This window comes from Myotis brandtii, unplaced genomic scaffold, assembly GCF_000412655.1.
Source record: "Myotis brandtii unplaced genomic scaffold, ASM41265v1 scaffold103, whole genome shotgun sequence".
NCBI classification, from domain to species: domain Eukaryota; kingdom Metazoa; phylum Chordata; class Mammalia; order Chiroptera; family Vespertilionidae; genus Myotis; species Myotis brandtii.
Window position 1 is genome coordinate 5,234,948 of NW_005353460.1, and position 26,969 is coordinate 5,261,916.

General features: G+C 42.5%; 1 protein-coding gene across 7 annotated transcripts in view; it reads right to left on the minus strand.

Annotated features, from left to right (window-relative positions):
* Positions 1–26,969, minus strand: part of SLC20A2 (solute carrier family 20 (phosphate transporter), member 2) — a 93,769-nt gene that overhangs the window by 23,323 nt on the left and 43,477 nt on the right. For 6 of the 7 annotated variants that reach the window (XM_005856472.2, XM_005856471.2, XM_014536634.1 and 3 more), the window contains 4 exons: positions 18,686–19,237; positions 13,838–13,978; positions 12,457–12,542; positions 9,433–9,529 (listed from right to left, as the gene is read on the minus strand). In XM_005856472.2, coding sequence (XP_005856534.1) covers positions 9,433–9,529; positions 12,457–12,542; positions 13,838–13,978; positions 18,686–18,974 — 613 coding nt within the window. In that variant the 5' untranslated portion in view covers positions 18,975–19,237. Of the gene's footprint in view, positions 1–9,432; positions 9,530–12,456; positions 12,543–13,837; positions 13,979–18,685; positions 19,238–23,217; positions 23,221–26,969 lie in introns of all 7 variants that reach the window. The other variant, XM_014536627.1, reaches the window with a different exon arrangement.

A 26,969-nucleotide genomic window follows, 5' to 3' on the forward strand; every position in this document is an offset into this window, starting at 1 on the left:
AACTACTTAAAACATTGCCCTTTGCCTGGCCAGCATGGCTCAGTGGTTGAGTATCGACCTATGAAACAGGAGGTCATGGTTCAATTCCCAGTCAAGGCACATGCCCGGGTTGGGGGCTCGATCCCCAGTGGAGGGTGTGCAGGAGGCAGCGGATCATGATTCTCTCTCATCACTGATGTTTCTATCTCTCTTTCCCTCTCCCTTCCTCTCCAAAATCAATAAAAATATATTTTAAAAATAAGTAAAATGTTGTCCCTTGATTAAACGAATCTTTAATGATGCAAGCTTGTCACATATTTAATGATTTTATGCATAGAAACCAACTCAAAGTTATTCAATTAAGGTATTATTAAACGCTAGAGGCCCGGTGCACGAAATTCATGCACTCGGGGAGTGGGGAGTCCCTCAGCCCGGCCTGTGCCCTCTCGCAGTCTGGGAGACATCAGGGGATGTCCAACTGACAGCTTAGGCCCGCTCCCGAGGCTCCTGCCACCACCGCTGTGCTCGCTAGCCGTAAGCCCGGCTCAGGGCTTCTGGCTGAGCGGTGCTCCCCGAGTGGGAGCATACTGACCACCAGGGGGCAGCTCCTGCATTGAATGTCTGCCCTGTGGTGGTTAGTGTGCGCCATAGCTACCGGTCATTCTGACGTTCGGTCGATTTGCATATATTAGCCATTTATTATATAAGATATTTGGTAATTTTTAAGAGGTAGAATAGATAGTTAATACTATAATAGGAGTGAATTAGCATATATAAATGTGAAAAACAGAACACCAGAATCACCTACTTCATCTATAGCTAAGGGCACATTGGTGGGAATATAGACACTTAGGGGCTAGGCTGTTTATCTTCCAAACTCCTGGGTACCTCAGAAAGTGGGGGACTGGTGTGGGGCTGCGCCCCTTCAGCTGGTGGCCAGCTCCAGCCCCGGCTCTGCCCCAGAATCCAAAGCTTGGAGCTGCTTATAAAACCACTGGGGCTGACCTCACCAGGCCATGCTTGTGGGCCACGGCATCCTGGCTTCTGCTTTCTTTCTCCATGTCAGTGTCTAATACATGTGATAAAGGATCACTCCAAAGCTGTTTCCTGCCAAACTGAATGGTAACTGTTAATTACCCACATCAAACTGACCACCTAACATCAACACACATCACTCTTACAGCTTAAAAGTACTTGGTTTTTGAAGAGGTTTCCCCTGTTTCCTTTGGCTCCTGGTTTAGTTGGTGGTAAAATTGTTAACTGTGCTACTTTTGACTTCATTGTGTTAACCTGACCTAAGAGAGGCAAGCCATGGATACTGTGGGGAGAGAGAAACAATTTGAGAGATATTTGTTCCATCCATGCCAAGCAGAGCCCACAACAAAAGCCGAGAAGGGCTGCTTTATGGGCCTTTTCCAAGCCCATCTCCACACTCCCTGCTGGGTTCAAGCGGGATTCCAAGGGTGTCAGGGCCAACATGCCCAAGGGTTTCCTGAGGTCAGTTATAAGCTTCTGATCCTTTTCTTAGACAACAAGCCACAATGTCACCTGCTCCTTGAACCTTCACTGTCAGAACCGCCTATGCCATTGGTCTGGCCTGGGTCATGGCTAGAGGCTCTGAAGTCGCCCTCCCAGTCACAAGGCACTGGATGGAGGGCAGGGGATAAACACGTACTAGAGGGAAGGGGGCAGGATTGAGTAAAACATCAAGGAGGGACAGAGTGAAGGAAAATAGGAGAAAGTCATTGATAGTGAGCAAGGTCAGGGGAACAGAAGGGGCAGAATTTATTTTTATTTTTGTTAATCCTCACCTGAGGATATATTTTTTCCATTGCTTTCTAAAGAGAGTGGAAGGGAGGGGGAGAGACGGAAAGAGAAACATCAATGTGAGAGAAGCACATCCATTGGTTGCCTTCCACACCAGCACTAGAGATCGAGCCTGCAACCAAGGTATGTGCCCTTGACAGGAATCAAACCCGTGACAATTCAATCCGTGGGCTGATGTTCTATCCACTAAGCCAAATATTGTAGCCAGAAGGGGCAGAATTTAGATCTTACCAATCATTTCCACAAGTCAGTAATGTAACTGAGCATCAAAAGAACATGAGGATTTGTTTTAAAGCCTCCATATAAGAAATACAAACTGACAGTTATCCTATATAATAAAGAGGTAATATGCAAATTGACTGTCACAACTCACACAAGATGGCCATCTCCATGTGGTCACAAGGTGGCTGCCATAAGATGATCGGCAGGGGAGGGCAGTTGTGGGCGATCAGGCCAGCAGGGGAGGGCACTTGGGGCAACCAGGCCAGCAAGGGAGGGCACTTGGGGTGACCAGGCCAGCAGGGGAGCAGTTAGGCATCGATCAGGCTGGCAAGGGAGTGGTTAGGGGGTGATCAGGCTGGCAGGCAGAAGTGGTTAGGGGCAATCAGGCAGGCGAGTGGTTGGGAGCCAGCAGTCCCAGATTGTGAGAGGGATGTCTGACTGCTGGTAGTTGGACATCCACCAAGGGGCCCCAGATTGGAGAAGGTGCAGGCTGGGCTGAGGGACACCCCCCCCCCAGTGCATGAATTTTGTGCACCGGGCCTCTAGTCTATGCATATAAAAGCCTAATATGCAAATTGTCCCCTCGGGAGCTTGACCAAGAGAATGGGAGTTCAATTGTTCGCTATGACATGCGCTGACCACCAGGGGGCAGTGCGGAACAAAGGAAGGCCCAGGCCAGCAGCTGGAAGGCCCTGATCAACCCTGATCACCGGCCAGGTCTAGGGACCCTACCCATGCACGAATTTCGTGCACCAGGCCTCTAGTTTGTAAATAACTCTAAATTGTACTAAATACATCAAATCCAGTTTCATGGGTAAAACATAATTAAATACAAAACTTCGGCAGAAAAAAGCAGTGGAATCAATGTGCATCCTAGGGAGAACTTTTTCTCCTGAAAAAGTTAAGGCTGAGTTATACATAACAAGATTTTTGACAGGCATACTTGGTATTGAATTGTCTTCCTCTGAGGATCTCAAAATGTTTTGCAATAATTACACCTTAGGAGGGCAGTAAAGCACGGCCTGCCCTTCACTCTGCGGACAGGCAAAGTAGGACACGGCTTGAATTGCTCCAGCTACCGCAGCCAAAAGCACTGCCAGGAACCAAGGCCGGGAGCTCTGAGCCCGTCCTCTGCTCCAGCCACTCAGGGGCCTTTCATCTCCAGCCCTTTCCCTTCTCTGAAGAGCAAAGCTATGATGAATAGTGATTTAGCTCCAACCTCAAGCATCATTACAGTCCTGTTCCAAATCCCCCAAAGATCAGAAGATTCAAGTGACTCAAGCAGTAAAGAGAGCGTTTCAGAAACGGGCACAATCTTCCAGAGTCGTTGCTTTGTTACACCTCTTGCTTTTCATCTATGACAGTCATTATTAGAAACTACAAAATAATTAAAACTGCTATACAACCAATAAGGCTTCAGTCCATATTAACGACCTTACAGCCCTATGCATCAGCCTCTCCCTACAACTTTCCTCTTTTTCTCTCCCTCCTTTTAGTATAATTTTATAATATATGCTTACTATAAAAATGTCAGCAGTAAAAAGCTGTATGACGTACAAATGTAAAACTCCTCACCACACTCCCCTCTTGAACCCACTTCCCAGAGAAACACTGTTAACTACCTGGTGTGTAGTTTTCCAAGCATCATCTAGATATAAACCACACAGTGTAGAGTGTTGGCCAGAAGTTTGTCCCCCCCTTTTTTTTCCAAATTAATAGATGTAGAATCTTACTGTATATACTGGTCTGTATTTTTGTTTCTCACATAACAACACACTGTGGACATCTTTCCACAGTAACACACATACACACATTTACCTCACTTGCAGAATCACATGTTATTAGTCCTCCCTTATTGGATAAACTAAGTTACTAGTTTTTATTTAGTTTGTTTTACATCAACTTGTTCAAAGCATTGGAGAGAATAAAAGGCATAAAAGATCCTGAAGCAACTTTAAGAAAATGAAGCATTCTTTTGAAATTAAAAATGCTATTTCCTCTTATAATTGGAATTTTCTCCCCTTTTTCAAACCAGGATTCATTTAAAATAATTCTGAAAAGAAAGTGAATTCAAATCACTCTGCTTTGAATCCAGCCTTTGATGAAAACTGGAGGCTCTTCTCACCCAGGGCTTCCTGACCCGGGGTCAAGAGTCACTGTCGTGGAAACATCTGGTTTCTCTACAGCTCAAACCTTTGCAATGGTAGCATGGAATATGGAGATCCTCTGGGAACAAGCCAACAGGGGCCTGCAGGGGCATTGATGCTCTCATTTCCCAGGACGGGATCAGAAGAGCTACAACTGGAAGAGGACGAGATGAAGGAGGAGGGGGAGGAGGAGTAAGAAGAGGAAGGAGAGAGGAGGAAGATGGAGGGGAGGAGAGGCTGGAGATGTTGGGAGGAAGGGGAGAAGGAGGAAACAAAGAAGATGAAAAGGAGAAAGAGAGGGAGGAGGGGAAGGATGGAGGGGAGGAGAAGATGGAGGTATTGGAGGAAGAGGAGGAGGAAGAGAAAGAGGAAGAGGAAGAGGAAGAGGAGGAGGCAGAGAGGAGGGGGAGTGTCAGCCCTGTTTTAGGTACAGTCTGCTCTCAAGAAGCCAGAAACCAAGCCTGGATAAGTCTGAGAACTCATTTGCTGACACACAGAGTGAGCAAACGTTGCTAGTGAGAACTTTTGAGTAGTACTTCTCACATTAGAACTGTGATAAGGGAGCAGTGTTTGTGGTAGAAGATTTTGGTGAAGAATGACTAGAGCAGTGGTTCTCTATGTGTACCATGTACAGGATCACCCAGATTCTGGTACAACACAGACTGTCAGGCTGTAGGGGGGCTGGGGCTGGGCCTGAGAACCTGCATTCTGACAGGTTACTGTGAGAAGCTGGTGCTGTGGGTCTGACTTAGAAGTTTTGCATACTGCATAACTGCCGGAGGCTTGGTTAGGAGAGCTGCCTGCACTACTCAGAGAGGCATGCAATGAATTTCACCATTCATTCTTTGGACGCCGAACAAAAACCAGGCCCCACACAACTGAAGACCTTCTCATTAAAAATAGACTTCAGGCGTGTATCCAACCCAAGTGAGCACTTTGTTTCCTAAAGTTATTTTTGCTTCTTGCAAATTATTTTTTAAAGGACAAAAAAATGCAAAGGCAATTTTTTAAAGTGCTACCTTGGTCTTTGAAGTGTTAAGACTGACATTTATTTGAGAAAAGTCATGTCAAATGCAAAGTAAAACAAATCAAACTAAGTCAAAGACATAAACAACGTCAACAAAACTCACAAATGGAGGAACAGAGGAAATCAAAATAAAACACGGTAACCCAACATCCAGCCGATCCCATGAAATCCGTCTCCAGGCACAAAAATGCTACTCATCAAAACCCCTTCAAGCTGACACTGGCTAGGATTAGTGCCGTCACTCATTTTTGTTGGAGAGCTTCGTTCTTTCCTTTCCCCTCTGAGGCCCCTCTGAAGCGTTCTAGGGAAGAAAAGGGCCCCGAGGAACAAGCCCCAGTGTGGCGGAAAGGCAGACACTACTCTGCAAGGAGCAGACTGACCGCGTCAGTGCTGAAGTGACTCTCAGCTCAGTCCCGTCACCACACATAACACCCTGGCTATTTATGGCACAGCTGGCCAGGCAGAAAGGCCCCACCTGCAGAAACAGTACATAATTCAAGTCTAGTCTGAAGGGCAAAAGTCAACTTTCAATGTTTAAATAAAAATAAGATTTAAACTCACCTACAGGAGATTTTAGAAACATTCCCCACAAACCACAATATTTGTAAAGTCCTTTTCTGACTTTAGTGGAGGAACAAAATGGTGGGTCCTTCAGTCATGACCCCCTTCTTCCTCCTCCTCTCGGCGAGCCCCTCCCCAAAACTTTAAGGAAGAAGTATGTTACACCAATAAGTGTGGAAAAAACAGGAAGACAGGATGACTCAGGATATGTTGGCAACTGAAGGCTGAAAAGATAAGGCTACTTAAGATTGATGTAATAAACTAGGCCCTAACACGTATTAAGAGTTATGATGTGCCAGGCACTGTACTAAGTGTCCTGTTCGCATTATCTCATGAAACACAGCGTCCCTTTCAGGAGTCCTACAAATGTCCTTACTTTATGGTGACGTCAGGGAGGGGAGGAAATAGGATGTTCTTTTTTGTTTTTTTTTTGTTAATCCTCACCTAAGGATATTTTTTCCATTGCATTTCAGAGAGAATGGAAGGGAGGGAGAGAGAGAGAAGGCGAGGGAGAAGAGAGATCGATGTGAGAGAGACATATCGATCGAATGGTTGCCTCCCGCACTCGTCCCTACCGGGGAGGGAACCTGCAGGTATGTGCCCTTGACTGGGAATTGACCCCATGACCCTCTGGTGCACAGGCCAACGCTCTAATCACTGCCCCACACTGGCCAAGATGGAAATATGTTCTTGACAGCATCCAACCAGAGAACTTAACATTAACTCTCCCACTGAGAATATTGTTTGTGCTTTCAATTGGATAATGATCTTCAAGATACTTGTACAGATTTTTAAAATATTCTTAATTAAAGAGGAAACCACCTTCTTCATACCTCCTCTTTATTAAATATACAAATTTCAAAATATACTGGAAGCCATTTTTTTCTTCAGAGAGGAAGGGAGAGGGAGAGAGAGATAGAAACATCCATGATGAGAGAGAATCATTGATCGGCTGCCTCTTGCATACACCCCAGCTGGGGATCAAGCCTGCAATTTCCTTGACTATAATTGAACCCAGGACCCTTCAGTCTGCAGGCCGATGCTCTATCCACTAAGCCAAACCAGCTAGGGCTGGAAGCCATTTTTAATGAGAGTGCTGAGAAGGGAAAGAATGTATTAAGGCTGATGTACTTTGATTGTCCTTAATGGTGACAGTGGGTACCAGGTACTATGCGCTAGGTATTTTCCCCAGGCCAGTTACGAATGTCAGAAGTCGAGTGTTTGGTTTTTTAATTTAAATTTGACTTTTCTATACTTAGTCTAGGAATGTCATAATCAAGAGCCCATGGCTTGGGACTAGACTGTCTGCTTCAAATTTTGGTTCTGCACCTCACTAGTTATATGACCTTGAGTACCCAGTATTGCTGGGCCTTGGTTTCCCATTTGTACAGTGAAGCCAGCAAAGCAATATTACCAATTTTCTAAAGGAGTTTGGACAACTAACAAGATGAATTCATGTAAAAGTAAGCTCAATATAAGTTAACATCTATAGTATTTATTTCTCACAACCTCTCTATGAAGTATTTATGTAATCCTTAGTGTCTCATCCATTATGTGGTTTAATTTTCTCTAGAATAATTTACTCTCCCGGTAAGATGATTCTTTTAGCAAAGTTGCAGTAAAGGTGTAGCAGAAGATGAGGAAAAGAAAAAGAAGAGATGGGAAAAATATACAAAGTATAAAAGAGTCAAATTTTAATTTAAAAAATATCACACAGTTGACTTCTTCTGACATTTGGAAGAACTGGGGAACAAGAAGAAGAGAGGGTGGAAAAATAAAACAGGAAAAAAAATTTGTCCTTATTTGAACCTATTCCCATTTCCAGGACTGGGCACTACAAAGACATCCCAGCCTTCATGTGACTCAGTCTTCAGTCACTAGGCCACAGGTGTCCGGCTGTTGACAGTTGCTTAGCTTTTGGTTCAGCTACTTGAGCTCTAAGAGCCTAAACAAAGTTAAGAACGAGGACTCAGGAGCAAGAAGATGGACAAAGAATCCCTCTGCCATGGTTCACTCTCAACCCGGGCTCCAGGCCTGCTCAGCCCTGTTTTTTCTCTGCCTTGGATTCCCTTTTATAGATCAGGAAAACTGTCTGCCAAACACACTCCATAGTCCATGAGTTACAAAACCCAAAGGGCCATCAGGCCGCTGTTATCTGAGGCTACTAGGGTTTCATCTTTCCAACCGCATGACCTTCAGCTTTGGGCTTCTCGGTAACTTAAAGCAGCTGTGGGGCCTCCGGCCAGGCTGCCACCCGGAGCCTGAAGTCCTGATCACAAATGTTCAGACCTTAACGATCAATGTTTCCAATGCTGCGGAGATGCCACAGTAGCCATATAATGCTAAGGGATCATTCAGAAAGTGCTTTATTAACGGTACAGACATGCACAACATGTAATTACGATGGCTATTTAAATCTGAGTAAAACTACTGTAAGAAAGCCTAAGTTGAGAAATTCATAAGGGTTTCCCCCCATTTTGGAAGAGGGCATTTTTCTACTGTAATCTGATGTGCTGTTTCAAGAAACTGTACCTTCTGATCAGAGAGGAAGACTTTAGTCAGATATGGCCAATAACTGAATCTTACTCTATCAAGGACATTAACAAGAACAACAGCACAGACGAACCTATCTGCTGACTCCCATCTCCCCACACAATGGCGTATTCAGGATCTGGCTGTAGGAGGGCATCTCACAGAGAAACAGGAGGCACCCTCTCTACCCACACAGGTAGGAAATACTGACTTAGAATGCTACCAGTTCACCCACATTGAAATGTGGGCAAATGAGAATAATGGACATACATTTTTTTTACCCCTTGAAAATGGAAAAGAACAGGACTTTTAACCCGGCTCTCCCAAACTTCAAACCCTTGTAAAGAAGAACAAAAGCCATCAGAATCAGAAGAAAAGGAGTAATTTTGAAAAGAAAATCACCATTGATTTTAGTATCCAAAAAACAACAAACAGTGTAGCCCCTAGTTGCTGGACTCATTGGTCTGACAGTTTCCAGCAAGTTTGATATTTGTGCTCTCGACCACACTGGCACGTCCCCTGGCATGTCACCAATGTGGGGACACACTCACATGTGCTCCCACCCCTCCCCAGCTCAGGGAGGTGTGAGGAGTTACTAGTAGATCCCGTTCTGAGACTCAGAAGGTGCAAGAAGCCACTAAGGCAGTGATGGCGAACCTTTTGAGCTTGGCGTGTCAGCATTTTAAAAAACCCTAACTTAACTCTGGTGCTGTGTCACATATAGAAATTTTTTGATATTTGCAACCATAGTAAAACAAAGATTTATATTTTTGATATTTATTTTATATATTTAAATGCCATTTAACAAAGAAAAATCAACCAAAAAAATGAGTTTGCGTGTCACCTCTGACACGCGTATCATAGGTTCGCCATCACTGCACTAAGGCAACATAGCTGGGTAAATGGCAGAATGGGAATTGCAATTTTCTTTTTTTAAACTTGAAAGTCTGTTCCGTTGTATTTCATTTATCTCTTGAGTATTTAAGACTAGCAAATGCATTTGCTGCTCTTTTTATGGTTCCATAATGACCACGAGTGCTGCTTTCCACTGTCACCCACGTTCGTGCCAGCACCCAGCACACCAACTGTCAGATGGTAACGCCCTGCCTGCTGGATGTAAGCCAATGGAATTCTTACCTGGTGCTCCCGTGTACATGATGGAAAACACATTTATTGCTATCGTAGCAGCATAGAACACCGGCAGGGCCCGGAGGCCATTGGGAACAGGGTCCTCCTGCGTGATAATGAGACAAAGTGAAAGGTCAGGACTCAAGAAGCATCTGGAGCCAACACAGGCAACAGGATCTAACACACTGTTACGCGAAAATCCTCCCAAACTCTGCGTGACCAAACTGCTGGCATGGCACGGCCGGTGACCTGCTTCACAGGACAGCAGTGGCTTGGGCCTCTCTCCCACACAAATGCTGTTTCAAAGAGCCCACAACTGTGTCCAGCAGACACTTTAGAGCACTAGGATCACATAAGCTAGGACGTCAGATTTAGAAACAGAAACACAGTCAGGTTAGGTCTGTTCCTGGGGACCGAAGCGCAGAGATTGGCATCTACTTCAAAACCTGTGACACTCACTACTCTAAGTAAGTTCAGATTTGGTGCTATAAAAACCTACTTTCAACAAATACTCTGAGGCTTGGCTCCTTGAGGATATCTGACAAGAGCCAAATAACTTGAATGCCACTATCTATGGCATCGCTATAGATTTTACGTCACTCTATTACACAATGCATTTCAGCTCTATCAAAATGTATAAAGCAAACACATTACCATGTGCTGTGATTTTTTAAAAACTTCTCATAAGGTACAGTATTTATGCTTCAATTGTTAAAAGTTAAAAAACTGGCCCTAGCCGGTTTGGCTCAGTGGATAGACCAGCGGCCTGCAGACTAAAAGGTCCCAGGTTCGATTCTGGTCAAGGGTACATGCCCGGGTTATGGGCTCGATTTCCAGGTGGGCGGCATGCAAGAGGTAGCCAATCAGTGATTCTCTCTGATCATTGATGTTTTCATCTCTCTCTCCCTCGCCCTTCCTCTCTGAAATAAATAATAATATATTAAAACAAACAAACTGTAGGTTCTTTATCTAATAAAACATGTATTTACAATGTTAGGGTTCTGGTACAACATTCCCTAAATCTATTACTTCAACAAGAAAGGTACAGCACATGTCTTAGGCTAAAGAACATCTCAGAGAATATTAGAAATTTAGAGTTTTAAGCAAATATACAGAGGATTTTGGAACAAAAATGAGGACTGAGAACTCCTTAATATAACACTGGCACATAGACGTTGCCTAAATAATTCAAAAAATGACTGATTTCTAATAACCATGTAAGATATTCGTACATTTATATGAATCTGCTACCCTCCGACGATAAAAGGAAGATACGATCTAAACATTGATGTGAGCTACAGGATGAGGAGAAGTAGAGACCATCTCAAAGATTTCCACTGTCAAATGCAAACGCGTATGGGGATCAGATAGGTTTGCAGAACAGTACACCTCATCAAGAACCTATTCTGGAATATCCCAAGCAGCCACCAGCATTTGTCAAGAGGCTTGAGTTGATAGCAATGAGGTGTAAGGAACAGTAAGAGCGGAGATAGGAGGTGATTCAACTGCCTGAGAGTCACGGGCAGATCAGGCGGATCAGGTGAAGAACAGCAAATATGAAGAACCAATGGGCAGGAGCCGGGACGAGAGGCACAGCAGTCCTCTCATCTTAAAGGAGCCGTGGCTGGACTGAAAACCAACACTGGGATGCTCAAACACGGCTGCCTCGGATTCCCAAAATGCTGTTTTCCTGGGGATGAGGGCTGCTAAAGAAAGACGCCCAGCCAGTAACTTCTGAAGGTGTGTACATCCTGAGTTCATGGTTTTAATTAAATCACGTGTGTTTTCTCAAATAATCTATTCTTATAACTCACATGACAACTGTCTCATTGCAACCTGTCTCCTTTCCTCCTCCCTCCCTCTCTCCTTCCTTTCTTCCTTCTTCCCACCCATTCATCTGCTGCCACCCACCCAAACTAAGTGAAAGAGACAGTTATGTTTCTACTCTCACAGAAATTATAGTAAAATAGCAAACAGACCACTAAGCAAGAAAAAAAAAACACCGTACACCACGAGAGTGCAATGATGAGCAGGTGCACAGTGCTGTGGACATACAAGAGAGGAACCAAGCAGAACGTGGGGTGGGAGAGGGAAGGCTTCCTGGGAAGTGACACCTGGAGGTTGAGTAGGAGCAGGAGTTTGCCAGGAAGGGATGGGTTCCAGGCAGAGGACATACAAAGGGTGAAGGCTAGCAGGCAGGAGGGGTGGCACCTTCCAAGATGTAAACCAATATTAGTATGGCGGGCACCCAGGAGAAGGAATGGTAAGTTTGCATTTATCCAAGAGAATGAGCCCTTCAGCGGACTACCAGACAATACCAAGGCAACACAGTGCATCTTTAAGCAAGAGCACAGCTGAAGGAAGGTATGATCCCGAGGTGCCCGGCCTGTGTGTAACCCAATGATCCAGGCCTGCCTTAGGGCTGATCAAACACCGCACCAACCTCTTGACAGTCAGATAAAAAATGCAATCAATTTTTTTCTAGAATGCTAATCTCAGTAAGTTTTAATTTTAATCGCATTTTATTTTCGATAAACTACACTCCCAATAGGTGTATTTCCTTCTTTTTATCCTTTTGAGGAGAGGAAAAAGTCAGTGTCTCAAGCTTGCTTTCTTCATTAAAACAAAGAGAAAGAAAGAAAACACCTTACATTTGGGAAAAGGAACTCTCCAGCTGTTTTTAGAAAAAGTCAATTCAAAATCCAACACTATGTCACTCTATTCTGCTTCGCATTCAGGAAATGATTACCTTTCCTTTTTGAGATTCAAGCACAATGCCTGGGACTGTCAACTCATGAACGCAATCACAGGGTGAGAAACAGTATTTGCAATGCTGGGTTTAGGGGTCCCCCGGGTACTCTACCTTGAATCTTTCCTCCTATTTTATAGTAAAGTCTGATTCTAACTCCTGGGTGCAGTGCCTTAAAAATGTAAATATACAAGTATTCCTCTGCCCCCTCTCACAATTAATTTCTATTGAGTAGAGCCAAAATTAGTGCTCAAACTTAATTTTTAAAAACCAGCCTCACTTACCTTTTTTAAGATGAAAATTCTGATCAGTACAAACAGCACGCCAGACATGAAACCAGACAATAGTGGAGATATAAACCAAGAAGCAACTGAATAATTAAAAAAAAAAAAGTATAATGAATGCTGAAATTCTACGTAATTCAAGTCATATTTACATAATACAATTATAACAAATATACAGTATATACATTCATAAATATTCCTGGAATCACTCATCTTAATTCAACCCTAAGAAGCCCACTGTCCTGGTGGAGCTGACATGCACCCATGCACAGCTCCGCACAGACACAGGCACGGTCCCACAAAACCCAGCACATAATCCAGCAGGTGACCCCGCGAGCCCCTTCTGCCTGCTGTTCTCATCAATCCACATGGAGACCTGGTCCTTGTTCCAACATAAAGGTGCTCTGAAAGGTGGGCCACCTTCCATTTCACTTTCCACCTCCAGCCTGAGACTGTCATCCTGACACGGCCTCTGGCCTAGTAGTTCCCAACTCTGGCTGCACATAAGAAACATCTGGGGAGTTTTCAAAACTAGCTATGCTCTGGCTCCACCCCTAGAATTCTGATTTAAAACGTTTGGAATGGGGCCTGAGCACTGATATTTTAAAATTGCTCCCCCAGGTAATTCTAATGTGCAGACAGAGTTGAGAACCATGGTTCTAGAAGCCTGGGATCTAAACTGATTTTCCGGGCCATCTGAGTCGCTGCTTGGGACTCAACCTAGAGCTCCTGAGATCACTGTGATTCTTAAAAGGACAAGCAACCCAGAGAATGGAGATGGGGAGAGAGCATTTCTTACAATAGGCAGGTTGGTGCTTATGGGGCTGAATGGATTTCCCTCTTACAAAGAGCCAGGGCCAGGAAGCAAGCTGCCAGACCTCTTAAAACAGACCTGCTGAGCAGCCTACAGCCTGGAAGGAACACTAGAGCGCCTCCTCTATACAGGCAGACTGGGCGATTTCTTGACTGTAGTGAGGTCAATAACACTGGGCTCATTTCAAGGCTTCCCTATAACCATGAACTCCGACTCTTAGACACTAAGAGTACTTTCCTCATTAGGACCTAATTTTTCTTTGACTACAGACTGATTTCAATGAGATAAATTTCTTTTCTGTTTGGGAACAGTAGATAAATGTTGATTTTTCAAAGCTGATGACAATGTAACATTCCAAGGAGTGTTTGGAGGCAAAAAAAAAAAAAAAAAATTCTCTAACACATAACAGTTCACAATACAGAAATTTTAAGGAAAACTATATTACCCATATAGGTCTTCTAAACCTTAACATTGAAGGAAAAATATATTATAATTGCAACTTTTAATAAAACTTACGCTAGAGAATGTAAACTTTCCTTCTTATAGGTAAAAGAAAATGGCAATTACCAATCTTGACCAGCTCCATCCACTGCACACCTTTGGTGCCAATTGCAACAAGTGAGAATCCTATAGTTGCACCAACAATGCAATGAGTTCCTGAGATGGGAAGTCTCAGGAAGGATGCAATCAGCTGCCAAACAGCTGAACCTAGAAGTGGAAAGATTAAAAAAAAGAAAAAAGTCAGGTGTAAGGTACAGCAAGCATGTCAAACTCATGGCCCTCGGGCTGCAGCCCACAGCGAATATTTTTGCGGCCCAGCCAATATAATGGTATGTAAGGAAACATTAATTTTACCATTGCTCTTGTTCTATTTTATACTATACTTTTCTAAATAAACCTATGTTTCTATGAAAATTGAAGATTTTGCTTTTTTTGCGGCCCATGTAAACTTAAACCTTGTTTATTTGGCCCGTGTTAGCCTTTGAGTTTGACATGCTTGAGTTCAGCATCTCCAACAGCCACAAAAGGAAGAAATACAAATTACTGTTCTCCACAGCAACACCCATGGGGTTCATTTTCTATGAGTGGTTCCTTTACAAAGCGCTAATATCCCGACAAAATTACTCAATTAACTTGAGTCCAAGAAAAAAGTCTTCAACACTGAAGGGAAATGTTCATTTATTTAAAGAAAAGTCTCTCGATGCCGGTTACTAACTGCCCTTGTCACATTTAGGTAAGGGAGCTGATAATGAACTTGCTCTGATGTGAAGTGTGGCCAAGACCAAGCAAGAGATTGAGGACTTGAATAAACAGAGAAACCAGAAAGGTTGCACATGGGAAAAGATTTCACCATAGTTAGGCCTTATAGTCACATAATGAGGAGGGCTAAATATCAGCTGTTGAATTAGTCTGTACACGAGAGCGTGTACCACCACGTTGCTTTTTTATTCTTGCCTCTCATGTGAGAAGGAACTATGATATTTAACCCAAAGTTGGGCCTCTGCTTTCAGCCCCTGCTGGAACGATGGGGCTTTGCCTTACACGTTCTCACGTCTTCTACTTCTTGGGAGTTAAGAGGAGCCCTTCATTGTGGCTTTATGTCCTTTTACCTAAATTTCACCACTCTTTTTCAGGCTTAATGCTTTTCTAGGCTATAGTTCAGATATTTTCATAAGCAGATCAGATTTTGCAGTGAGTATTAACAGCATCAGCTGGGAGGGATCACTCTCAACACAATTGTTGAAAAGTTCATATAGAGCTGAAGGGGACAAGGGTTTGGCGGATAAGCAGGCCCGTTATTAATCCCAAATGTTAATTCTGGAAATCTGGTTGCTTGGCAGCAGCAGCACTCTCAAGCAGATCCTTGGCATTTTCTTCAAAAATATCTGAGTTAACAAGGATCGTTAAAGGCTGCGCAGGTCCGTTTGTGAAGCAAGGCTGACAGCTGCTCCACGAGTGCTGGGCATGCTGACCTTTGAGCTGCCCTGGGCTGCGGCCCCGTGCCTGTCCCTGAAGCGTGTGCTGGAAGGAGAAGGGGCCAGCCTGTGCTGCCTATCCGGTAACAAGGCTCCCTGGCTGCACCCAGGCTTCCCGGCGAATAATTCCTTAAGCCTTCGCAGCTAAGCCCTGAGTTCTGCAGGGACTACATAGTTGTTTTAAAAATACAGCCAGAGTTTGGAGCATGTTTCATGGCATAGAACCAGAACTTAAAAAACAAACTTTATGATTTCTTTACCAAAATTAAAATGATTTAGTGATGTTAAGAGCATGGTATAAAGTCACCCACAAGATGGAGACCATGTGATTTTTTTCCTTCCTGAAAGCTGCTGTCCTCTCTCTGACTAACTTTATAATGTATATCCTGGAGCAGGAGGGTGTGTAAGGAAAGGTAGGGAGAATGAGCTGCCTGAGAAGGAAGAAGGAAAGACTCAGGAGGCCAGTGGGAAGAGTGAAGGAAGTGAAGGAGCAGCTGAGAGGAGGGAAAAAGGAGGCAGGTGTTTGCAGGGACCTCGAAAAGTGAGAGAGGGTGAGAGGCCTCCCTAACCCCAGGAATTTCTGAAGGCATGTAGGATTACATTCATGTTAAGAAAAACAGTGAGAAAGAGAAATACGTTTTAACCTAGAAAAATATATGTTAGCCTACAAAAAGGAAAGGGATTAAGTACAGGATGCAGGCATAAGACAAAGCCTAGCAAATGTTGGGGGGGGGGGGGGGGGGGGGTAGAAGGGCAGAGCCAAGGTTCATGGTTACCATCGAGGCAAACAGGCAGGCAGGCATGAGTGAGTGCAGGCAGGGGGAAGGCTCAGTGGTTATGGGCAGGGAGGGAGCCTTATGGGGAGTGTGCACTTCTTAGTGTGGTTCAAGGAGATGGCTTCTTCATGTGGGTGTGGGTATTTCTATGGCAAGGTGGTGGGTTTTGGATTCTCAGTAGATTTTTGGAAGCATTGATGGTTTCGTATTAAGTGGACTGACTACTGCTTTAGTGCTGAGCTAGAATCCCAAAAGATAACTTGGCTCAAGAAGTTTAGCTAGCACTAACAATTTCTTCCACCCAACCAACACCAACACCACAACTCTACTGGAAAGCACAGAGACCCATGGGCTTGGGGAGAAATTTCTAAAAGAGAGAAGAAAACAAATAGAACAGAAGAAAAGGACAGGGGAAGAGAGGGAGAGAAGAGATGGATGGAGAATTTAGAAGAGGAAGATTGAGATAATCAGGCATCTGAAGAGAATCAGCTTTGATTTTGGTCAATAATAATTATACCATCATCTTAAATTTACATAGCTCCCATTTGTAAGGAAACCAATTTTGAAAATCTATATAAATTCCCAACAAAATGGACTTTGAGATTCATGTAACCATACAAAGGAGAAGGAGGAGGGGAAGGGGGAGGAGGAGGGAGGAGAAGGACGAGGAGGAAGAGGTGGAAGAGAAGGAGGGGGAGGAGGAGGAGGAGAAAAGGAAGGAAGGGAGGGAGGGAGGAAAAGGAAAAGGTAAAGGAAAGGAAAGAAAAGAAAGAAAGAAAAGAAAGAAAAGGAAGAACGAAAAGCCAACAAAACCAAGTTATTCCAGCAAAACCCCAAATTGCTTTGGTTAACCTAAATTCTAGTTGGGGTAAGTATTCTTCATTCTTTCAGTAAAGAGCCAAGGCCAGGGGTGGGAAAACTACTGCCCACACAGAAAAGTAAGCAAGCAGTGGCATAAGCTCCGCTCACGAGACCTTCTGTCACTCTGAGGCCCTCAGTGTGGCCTCACTAACAAGTCTCTAATAAGCACACCATTCCTCAAGTTTCATCCAGTGAAAGGAGAAATTTCGGTAAATATTTAATTTTATCAGTGTTTTTCTTTATTTCTCCCCTGCTTTCAACATATCTTGCCCACATCATCCTGACTGAAAAAAATCTTAATTTCAGGTCGATATGATTATGTCTTAGACATCTATCACAGCTACAGAAGGGTGAATTTTACAAGGAACTGTTATTTTTCTATGAGAAATTTCAATTTATCTGACTTTAATAAAAAATATATGCTCACTGAAGTTAAGATTCAATCATTACAAGAGCTGTTGGAATGAAAGCAATTGTGAACCTTACATCTTTAAAACACAAAATGTTCAGCTGAGACATAGGCACTCCTTAGCATATGTTATCAACCCACTACCCTTAGTTGTATTTAATACCTTAGTACATTGGCCTGCTTCAGATCAAGTGCCTCAGCAACTTCTCAGACTAACTTGCTGTAATAAAAAGATGATGGATTATCTTAAATTTGGCAAATCATTTCCACATCCTGGGTGCTTAAACAATGCCAGTGACAATAAATAACTAGGAAGGACCTGTGAAATGTAGCTGCGTTCTTGGTACACCAGCATCTTACCTCCTACTGCAGGACTCTTCCTACAAAAGGATATGTCCTGTTGAAAGCAGAAGGTGGTAGAATTCCTCTCTATCCCTCTCCTCCCTAACCAAATTACCCGAATGCATCAGCTGTCTGCTGTGCCGTCATCTCTACCTCAAGGCAAGCAAAGAGAATCCCGTCAGCTGCACTCCAGGCACCTCTGCCTGAGTCTTCTTTTCAGCTGTAGCAAGGGCAGTGAGGGAAGCGTCCCCACAGTGCTTGGGTCTACGGTCACCTTGGGCAATGGAGAAATCCCACTGTCAGCCCAATCTCCCATTAACATACTTCACTGCCTTCAGCACTTCTCTCTCATCTAGACAACCTGAAACCACCCACAGGTGGCATACAAATCACCCAGGTGGCATACAAATGACCGTTTGACTAGAAAACACAACAAGCATACCAAATGGAGCGTCCAGAGGTGGAATCAGAAAATCAAAACAAAAGCCAACAAGAGGATTACAAAGGCTACAAAAGACCAGAATTTCTTGAAACAAACACGATTTTCTTGGTAACTGCTCTAAAACTTAAACTGAGAATACAAGTTAAATTAATAAATATTGTTTTATTGGCATCCAAGTTTTCAAAAACAACTGCGTCCTAATTGATAAAAAAATGAGACCCATGAAAAAACAGAAATAAACCTTAAAGGAAAACTCTTAAGTAAATCTTTCAAAGACATTTTCTTAGACATGCTCACTATTTCTCTAATAAGAGCTGCCCTACAAATACCTTTTTCTGTACTTTATAAAAAGTACTCAGCTGAAATCTATTTTAACAACCAGGGTTGCTAAACATTTAAGAACATGTGTTTGCTTAATATTTGAACACTAAACAAACATAATGAAGTTAAAATGCAGAAAGCAAAAATAAGACAATAGCAAAGTTAAAACATCAAACCAGTTTTTGCAAAGTGAAAGAAAAAAACACATTTATGGATATGACAAAAGCACTATAGGGAAGAAGGCCAGTGGACACACTTCCCACAGGTATAAAGAATCATGTTACTTACCAACCATTGCACTAACTTCCCCAGCCATTAGTGTTTCCACTGTCTCGTTGTAGAGGTTCACATCAATGATACCTTTTCGAATGGTCTCTCCAACTTTGGCTCCCAATAACACTGAGCCCGTGGTTTCAAATATTGAAGCCAAAATGCACGCCTGCTTCAAGGTCACTACACCGGAGCCCACAGCAGTACCGAATGAATTGGCAACATCATTTGCACCAACAGAAAATGCCAATATAAAAGCTATGATAAAACCTAAAATGACCATCCACAAATACCCATCCACGGCCATTTTGGAAAGTGGGCTCTGGGTACTTTTCTTTGCAGAAATATTTTAAATAAACGAGGCTTGAGGTTATAAACGTCGTAAGGCCGAGAGTTCTTGTAAACAGTGAGTTTGCTCTGGAAAGTGCTGGACAATGTTAGAGCCTGAACAAACTGCTAACTGCTGGTTTTCAAACTACTGTCAGTACAGTTCATTTGGTTGTGTTCAGTCAGCGGTAAAACACATTCCATATTTTTCCTCCCAATCTGGGAAAGCTGTGATGTCTCCTCCTGTAACAGAAAGAAAACAAAAGAAATCAATTACCCTAAGCAACCTGTAACAGTTTGTTCTTTCATAAATAAATGTTTTAAGCCTACTAATGGGATCTAACTTTGGCATGTGACAGATCTAACCATAGAGCAACTCAAGGCAGATTATAATTAGGTTAACTAACTCTCCCCTCCAAAAATAGCTTATTTCTAGAATGTCAGGGGTTGAAGCATGCTTTATAATTACAAAACTGATAGTAAGCCTTAATGGGATAAGTTTTTATAGTCTGGAAAACATATTTGGTCATTCTTTTCAGAAAAGAAAATTCTCTCAAATGAACAAAAGATAAAGAAATGAGAATTTATCAGTCTTGGCTGGGTAGCTCAATTGGTTAGAGCATCGTCCTGATATGTCAAGGTTGTGAGTTTGATCCTTGGTCAGGGCACATACAAGAAGCAACCAATGAATGCATAGATGAGTGGAACAGCAAATCAATGTTTTTTTCCTCTTTCTCCCTTCCTCTCTCTAAAATCAATCAACCAGTCAATGATTTTTTGAGAAATTCAATTATAAATTTTTTCAAGTGTGTGAAATATGTATAATTTTTTGGAAGAGTGATTACCAAATCTGAATCTGTGACACCACAGGGTGTGACTGACTATCTGCCTACACATTTATGCATAAGGAGTGCGGACTTTGCATTATGACTGCATCATGCGTGTCTGAAAGGAAGTTTCCAGGTTCTGGTACAGAGTCATCCGGAAGGTGACACAGAAGGAACAGAGAAAGCTGGTGAACGAAGGTATCCTATGAAAGCACAAGCCAGGGTATATACTATTCCACTACTTCCCATTCACTTGGAGGAAAAGCCAGAGAGGCCTTGCCATGGCCTGGAAGACTCTCTAAAACTCCTCAGGGCTCTACCCCCAGCTCACTGACCTCAGCTCCTGTTCACCCTCTTCCCTCACTGGCTCCTTGCAAACATCAAGCACTCACCTCAGGGCCTTTGTACCTGCTGACCCTCTGCCAGGAAAAATCTCCCTGACAGCTGCACAGCTCACCCTGCATGCTATTTAGGTCTCTGCTCAAATGTCACCATTCAAGAGCCTTCCCTGACCTTCCAAAAGAGCAGCCCCTCCTCCACACCATTAGCCATCTCTCTCACCTAACTTTTTTTCTCTTCTACTTATCTATTCATTCATGCATGCATTCACTCATTGTCTGTCTTCTCTCACCAGGATGCAGACACTTTGTTGGATTCACTACTGTATCTCCAGTACATAGAATAGCGCCTGGCACACAGTAAGCCATAATAAATTTGTTGAATAAATGAAGAAAGAAGTAATTAAACAAATGGAGAAAAGTATTGCATAGTCCTCATTCTGAGATGAAGAGATGTCACAAAATCAATATATCTGTGAAGTAAAAATGTCACTAAAAGCTTCGGAATTATAATATTCTATTATTACAGAGTATAAAATCTGTGTATTTTCTTTGATGGCAGTAGGCACATAGGAAGGTGACTGGCACAGTGTAATCCTTCATAAATGCTTGAATTGAATAAATTAGGCTCGTACACAATAGAATGATCAATGAACATCAAGGTTATGTAGGGGAATAAAAGCAGGACACAAAACGTTATGTACACCGTGATTATGGCAATGTTAAAAATGCATATAAAAAGATCAACAGGTAATATTAAAACAATAGTTGAGTTTGAATGGTAGTGTTACAGATGATTTTTTCCCTTTTCTCCAAATATAGTTATGTGCTTTTCAAATTAAAATAATATATAATAAACAAAATAAACAGATTGAGCATCACCTCTGTATGCAATGCTACAGCCAGACAGTGAAATGGAATGTGTGCACTATAGATCTGATTGCTTTCAAAGATCTGTAGCCTCTGCAATTCTGAAGAGTCAGATCCCAAGTCAGACAAACGCAGACCACTCTGAAGGCAGAAGACAATATTCCACTGAAAGAGCATTTTATTAATATTATGGGCACAATAAATCTATAAATGAAAATACAAAATGAAAACTATTTTGGACCAACAGTATCTACCCTAAAATATAAAGAATTCCTGAGGAAATTTTGTTCGCCAAGTTAGGCTGTCAACAAGGCAAATAAGAACCACATTCAACAAAAATTTACTGAGAATTTGTGATAGTCAGTAGGAATATAATGATGAGTAAGAATGGCTGTGGTTCTGGCACATATGGGCCTTACAGTCCAGTGAGGGAAACAGACACTAATCATATAAATTCAATGCATGACTAGAAACTGTGATAAGTACTACAAGGGAAGGAGGCACATGTCACACAGCAACATGAGAGCATAGCTGTGGGCAGGAAAGGTTCACCTGCAATCTAAGGATGGGGGAGTTAGCTCTGGGACTGCATGGGGCATTGCAGCCACTTCGCAGGTGGGAAGGAGCAGAAAGAGGAGAGAAGTCTGAAGGCAGGCCAGTGTGAGGAAAACACGATGAAAGCTGGGGTGGGCCATATGGAAGCCTGTGGCCACCATGAGAACAATGGGGTGATGCTGAAGGGTTTTTAATCAGAGGGATGCTGTCCTGATCAGACTTTCATTTCTAAAAGATTTCTGCAAAAAAAAAATAAATAAATAAATAAAAATAAAAAAAATAAAAGATTACTCTGGCTGTGACATGGAAAATGAATTGGCTAGAAGGTGAGAGTAAATGTGGAGAGACTAATTACGAGGCTACAGCACGGTTCAGGCACAAGGGAGGCCTTCCGGACCCAGGGTGGTGGCGGTGATGATTTAAGAAGGTACTTCAGCAGCTAAAGTCAACAGGACTTGGTGATGGTTTACATACGGGTGTTGAGAGGGGATAGATGGTTACTGACGTGTGGAACTGGACTGAAAAATAACTGAGTGGGTGTTTATCCCTTTTGCATTGTTTTTAGGTGTCAGGATGGGGTTGACCACAGGTTCACTTCAGACATGTTACACATAGATGTAAATCGCAGGCACACAGAAGAGAAGTGTGGTCAGTTGAGGCACCACAGCAGGTGTGTTCTCAGTCCAGTTTTGCTTGGGGAAGGTTTTAATCATCTTTATGATTTTTGTGGCACCATCTCAGACCAGGGATCCCCTCTCCTACACAGATAATCTAAATAACTTATTTCCATATCTGTATTCTTCAATTTGGCTTTTCTCCTTCACAGTCATACCCTCAGTAACCAGCTCAAGTCCAATAAGCACCTGGCTGAAGAAAAAGGCTTGTCACTTTTTTGAGACTGAAATGATTTCTACCTTGCATTGTATTTAGAAGGCCTGCTTTGTGTTGCAAGTACAAGCACGTTGATTTTCTCCCCTTTCCATTGTCAAACACAAGCAAAATAAAACAAAGCACTTAAATAACTACAAATCTGCTGCATAAAAAAAGACGGCAAGACTGCCGACACTGAGCTGGCCAGCAGACCACCATTCAGGAGGCCAGGATAGTAATTTGCCAGGACTGTGGATAGCCCACATTCACAGTGGCTGAGGTCTGAGGTCTGACCAGGTGTGGCATCTGACAGTGCTGGTTGTTTGAAAGTAGAATTTTGAAGGTGGGTGATCAAATCAGTAGGGAAAGATTAGCCTTATTCAAGACATGATGCTGGGATAACTTGCTAACTGCTATCTGAAAGGAATAGAAAAAAAGCTAGATCCCTACCTCACACCGAAGCAAATGAAAGATTAAGATGTAAAGATTGAAACCTGAAGAGCTTGAAAAATTGAAAGCTTCCTAACTCTCTCCTGCCCCTGATGTGAAAGCCCTACAAGGGTGGAATTCACAGGACTGAAGGTTACAAGTTATTTTTCAATTTTCAAATGCCACCAACCTCTTGCATTTTAGGAAGAGGGACCTTAGAGTGTTTTGATTTATTATAGGAGGTACTGAGGGTTTTCTTAAGTTCTGTCTCCCAAACTTGTAATGTTCACAAGAGCTTCACTTTCTTTTCTCAGGACCCTCATGCCCTCTGAACAAGCTTCTCAACTTTTGGTTCCACCTGCCATCACTTCTGTTCCTCGATCTCTGAACCAACTCTACTTCTCTCATCAGCCTAAGGAGTGCCCTGTCAGGACTCTCAGGTGTTTATGGATTCTTTTCCTATAACTTCCTCTGTGAGCATCTGCTTCAACTCTAGCTTCTTATCAACATTAGGAATCTGAATGTTCAAGTGAAAACAAACATTCTCAGAATATTTCTAGACAGATATGTATATGGCTTAAAATGGAATGCTGCTGAGTTGTAACACTTAATGGAAATTTATGCCAGAAGAAGTTTGGGTAGGAGAATCTCTTCTCTCGAATGCTGCCAAAGGTAACACCCAAGGTGACCTCTCCAAGCAAATATACTAAGGAGATGTCTGTTCAGTTCTCCCATTAGCAGCCCCTCCTCTCAGCCTCAGATTCTAATCATCTCCTCAATTGGCACAACCAGTCCCAGACAACCAGGTCTGTAGTGAATTGTGGCTTAGGTCCCTGGGGGACTTGACATTTTAAAAAACTGGCCCAGCCCTGACCAGGTAGCTCAGTTGGTTATAGCATCGTCCCAATATGCAAGGTTGTGGGTTCGATCCCCAGTCAGGGCACATACGAGAATCAACAATGAATGCATAAATAAGTGCAATAACAAATCGATGTTTTTCTATCTCTCCCTTCCCCTCCCCGAAGATCAATTTAAAAAAAAAACACTTTAAAATAAATAAATAAATAAAGTACTGACCCATGGCCAGCCTCCTTTCCATGTGCTTCTGGCCTATGGGGATCTGTTCCCTGAGATTTCATGGATTGCCCCCAGATCAAGCCCACTCCCACACAGGAAGGGAAGGAGCCAGGACCCCCCACAGCAGACCTGGTGCTCAGAAATAATTTTCCAATTCCTCTCCTAAAACCCTCTAACATTGTTAAAGGGTGGCCTACACCCACCCTCTAACAATGTAAAACCCACTTTCATGGAAGCTAGGGTTGAACCGTGCATTCTGACAATTAGGTAAAAATATGAAGACACAGATATCTTTTCAATGGTACAATATAAAATCAGGTAACTCTGCTACATGTGATCAGCCTGATGACTCAAACATTAAAATTACTAGCTTTTCCTGACAATAATTAAATGAAGTACAGTTTTGGAATTTTATTATTTGTAAAATAGTACAGCAGAAACAACGTTGGTTTTTTTTTTCAACGTTCAGGTTGTAGATCTTGTTGTAAGTAGTATCTATTAACATCATTCTTGAATAGCTCACAAAAACATCTACCTCACACTCTTAAATTTTAAGAAAATAACTGGAAAGTCATAGTATGTTTATATAGAGAATATTGAGCTTCGTATTTTCACACTAATGGTAAAAGATAAAAACATTACTAAACAGCTCTGAGATTTGCCTCAACTACCTTTCAATGGCAAACATATAAATATGCAAAGCAGTCTATGGGAACACAGGAGCCTGGAGGAAGGCAGATGACATTTTGGCTGAGAGAAAAGCAAGAAAGGAAGGGAGGGACAGAGAGGATGACAAGGGGAAAGAAAGAGAGGGTAAGAAGGGGAAAGAAAATGATATCCAAAGGAAAGACAAGACAATCAAGCCACCTGTGAGCCCAGCTTACAGCATGGGTCACAGAGGCAAAAAACCCCACAGATAACAGAAGCAGGAAAAAGCAGGTTTACTCACTGAGGACAACCAGCACGAACATAAAGCCTGCTAGTAAAGATATCAGACATCCAAAGTGAATAAGCCGCAGACTTAACTGTAAATTGGAAAAGAAGCGGCAAGGGCAGTTTGCTAATTCACTGTGGCTCCTGCCCAGCACCGAATGTCCTTTTCTCTCTGCTGTTTTTTTTAAAAAAAAGGAACATTTGTTTCTCCTGAATGGAGATGGGGAAAAAGTAAAGGACCTGCAGTCAGAAGCCCTGGCTCCATTCCAGTCCAGCCAGCTACTGGCTACACAACCCCGGGCAAGTCACTGAAATGACTCGTCTAAGAATGACAATAGTGTACACAGGGTGGCGGTTATGTAAAGGTGCTAGCACAGTGCCAGAATCACCACGTGATGACTATTATCAGTATTAACAGAGAGACCCCTGGGGCTCAATCTCGGCTCTGCTACTAACTAGCAGTGTGACATTGGGTAAGTCATGTACACTCTGAATCCTGTTTCACCATCTGTAAAGTAAGGACAGTAATAACACATGTACTTTACAGGTTCATTGTCAGAATCAAATCTCACATAAGCAAAGTGTTTTCAAGCAACCAGAAGCTATTGGTATCACTGTAGTCAAAGGAAGAACTTACTAAGTTTCCAAAATCTTTCTAGTAGTTTGTGGATATATCCAGCCCACCTTCCTCTATGTACAAACTCTAGCCTTATCTTTGGTTAAAGACTGACATATATTATAAGGTACAGGAACTTTTTTGAAGGAAATGAAGAGGCAGAGAAAAGAAACTCTAAAAAGTGCTAAAAAATAAATCACACTAAATTGTAAAGCCACTTTGGAAAACAGTTTGATAGTGTCCTATAAAGCATATGCTTACACAAGCCAGCAGTCCTATTCCAAGGCATATATACCCAAAAGAAACGAAAACATGTCCACACAGGAAACTTTTTGTTCTGTACCTTGGATACGGTGATGGTTGCACTACTTTTCATGTGTGTCAAAACTCATGAAACTATATACTTGAAATTGCAAACTTTACTGTACATACATTATACCTCAATAAAGTGATTAGAAAATAACACCTGTATATAAATAGGTGATGAATAAGTTAATAGATGAGAGGAAGCCTTTTGCAATATATACATATATCAAATCATCATGATATTATACACTTTAAATAACTTACAATTTTGTCAATTTTACATCAATAAAACTGAGGGGAAAAAAGAAAACAATATTGGTCATAAAAGGTAATATTCACTTTTGATATTTTTCCTTTCCTGTATTGCCAGCATTGTCTACCCCCGGCCTCCAAGTTCCCAGGATAAATTATATTAGTTAAATAGTTAAAAAAAAAAGAAAAGAAAAGAAAGACAGTTCCCTTATTCAATGAAAGAATGCTGTAACATGCAGATACAGAAAAACCAGCCAGTTCAACCAACAGAGCAAGGGCTCGGGGACAAGTTTTCACACCTTGTTTAAAACAATTGCTCTAGAAGCAAAGAGCAAAAACAGATCAATTAGAGGAGGTGGCTGACTTAGCATGGCAAATAGAAAATTCCTCAGACACAACTCTTCCAAGGTCAGAGATGAGAGAGAAAATCTGCTGCTGCTGGGACAGACTGCTGACCTCTCTTCGAACCAGGCACTTAGCACTTAAAGCTGGGCCTTCCTGGGGAGACAGGTCTTCAACATTGCCTCTGCAGGACCCAAATGGTAGAGACCACTTACTAAGCATCATGTTTAGGGCAAATATGAACACTTCAGCTGGAAATCACCCTACTATGGGGGACCACAGATTGAACATACTTTACATCTGGACTTGTAGACATTTCATATACTAAAAGCTTAAAGGAGGTTCATTAAAGTAAATGAGAGTATGAACAAGCAATAATGTCACTGTGGTCTGCAACTCTGTTGACCAACTCTAAAATCAGTTCTGTAATGTTACTCCCCTAAGTACAGTTAGAAATAATTGAAAGAGTTTTAAGTAACAGCATTTATTTTCATACTAGAGGCCCGGTGCACAAAAATTTGTGCACTGGGGGGGGGGCCCCTCAGCCCGGCCTTGCCCCC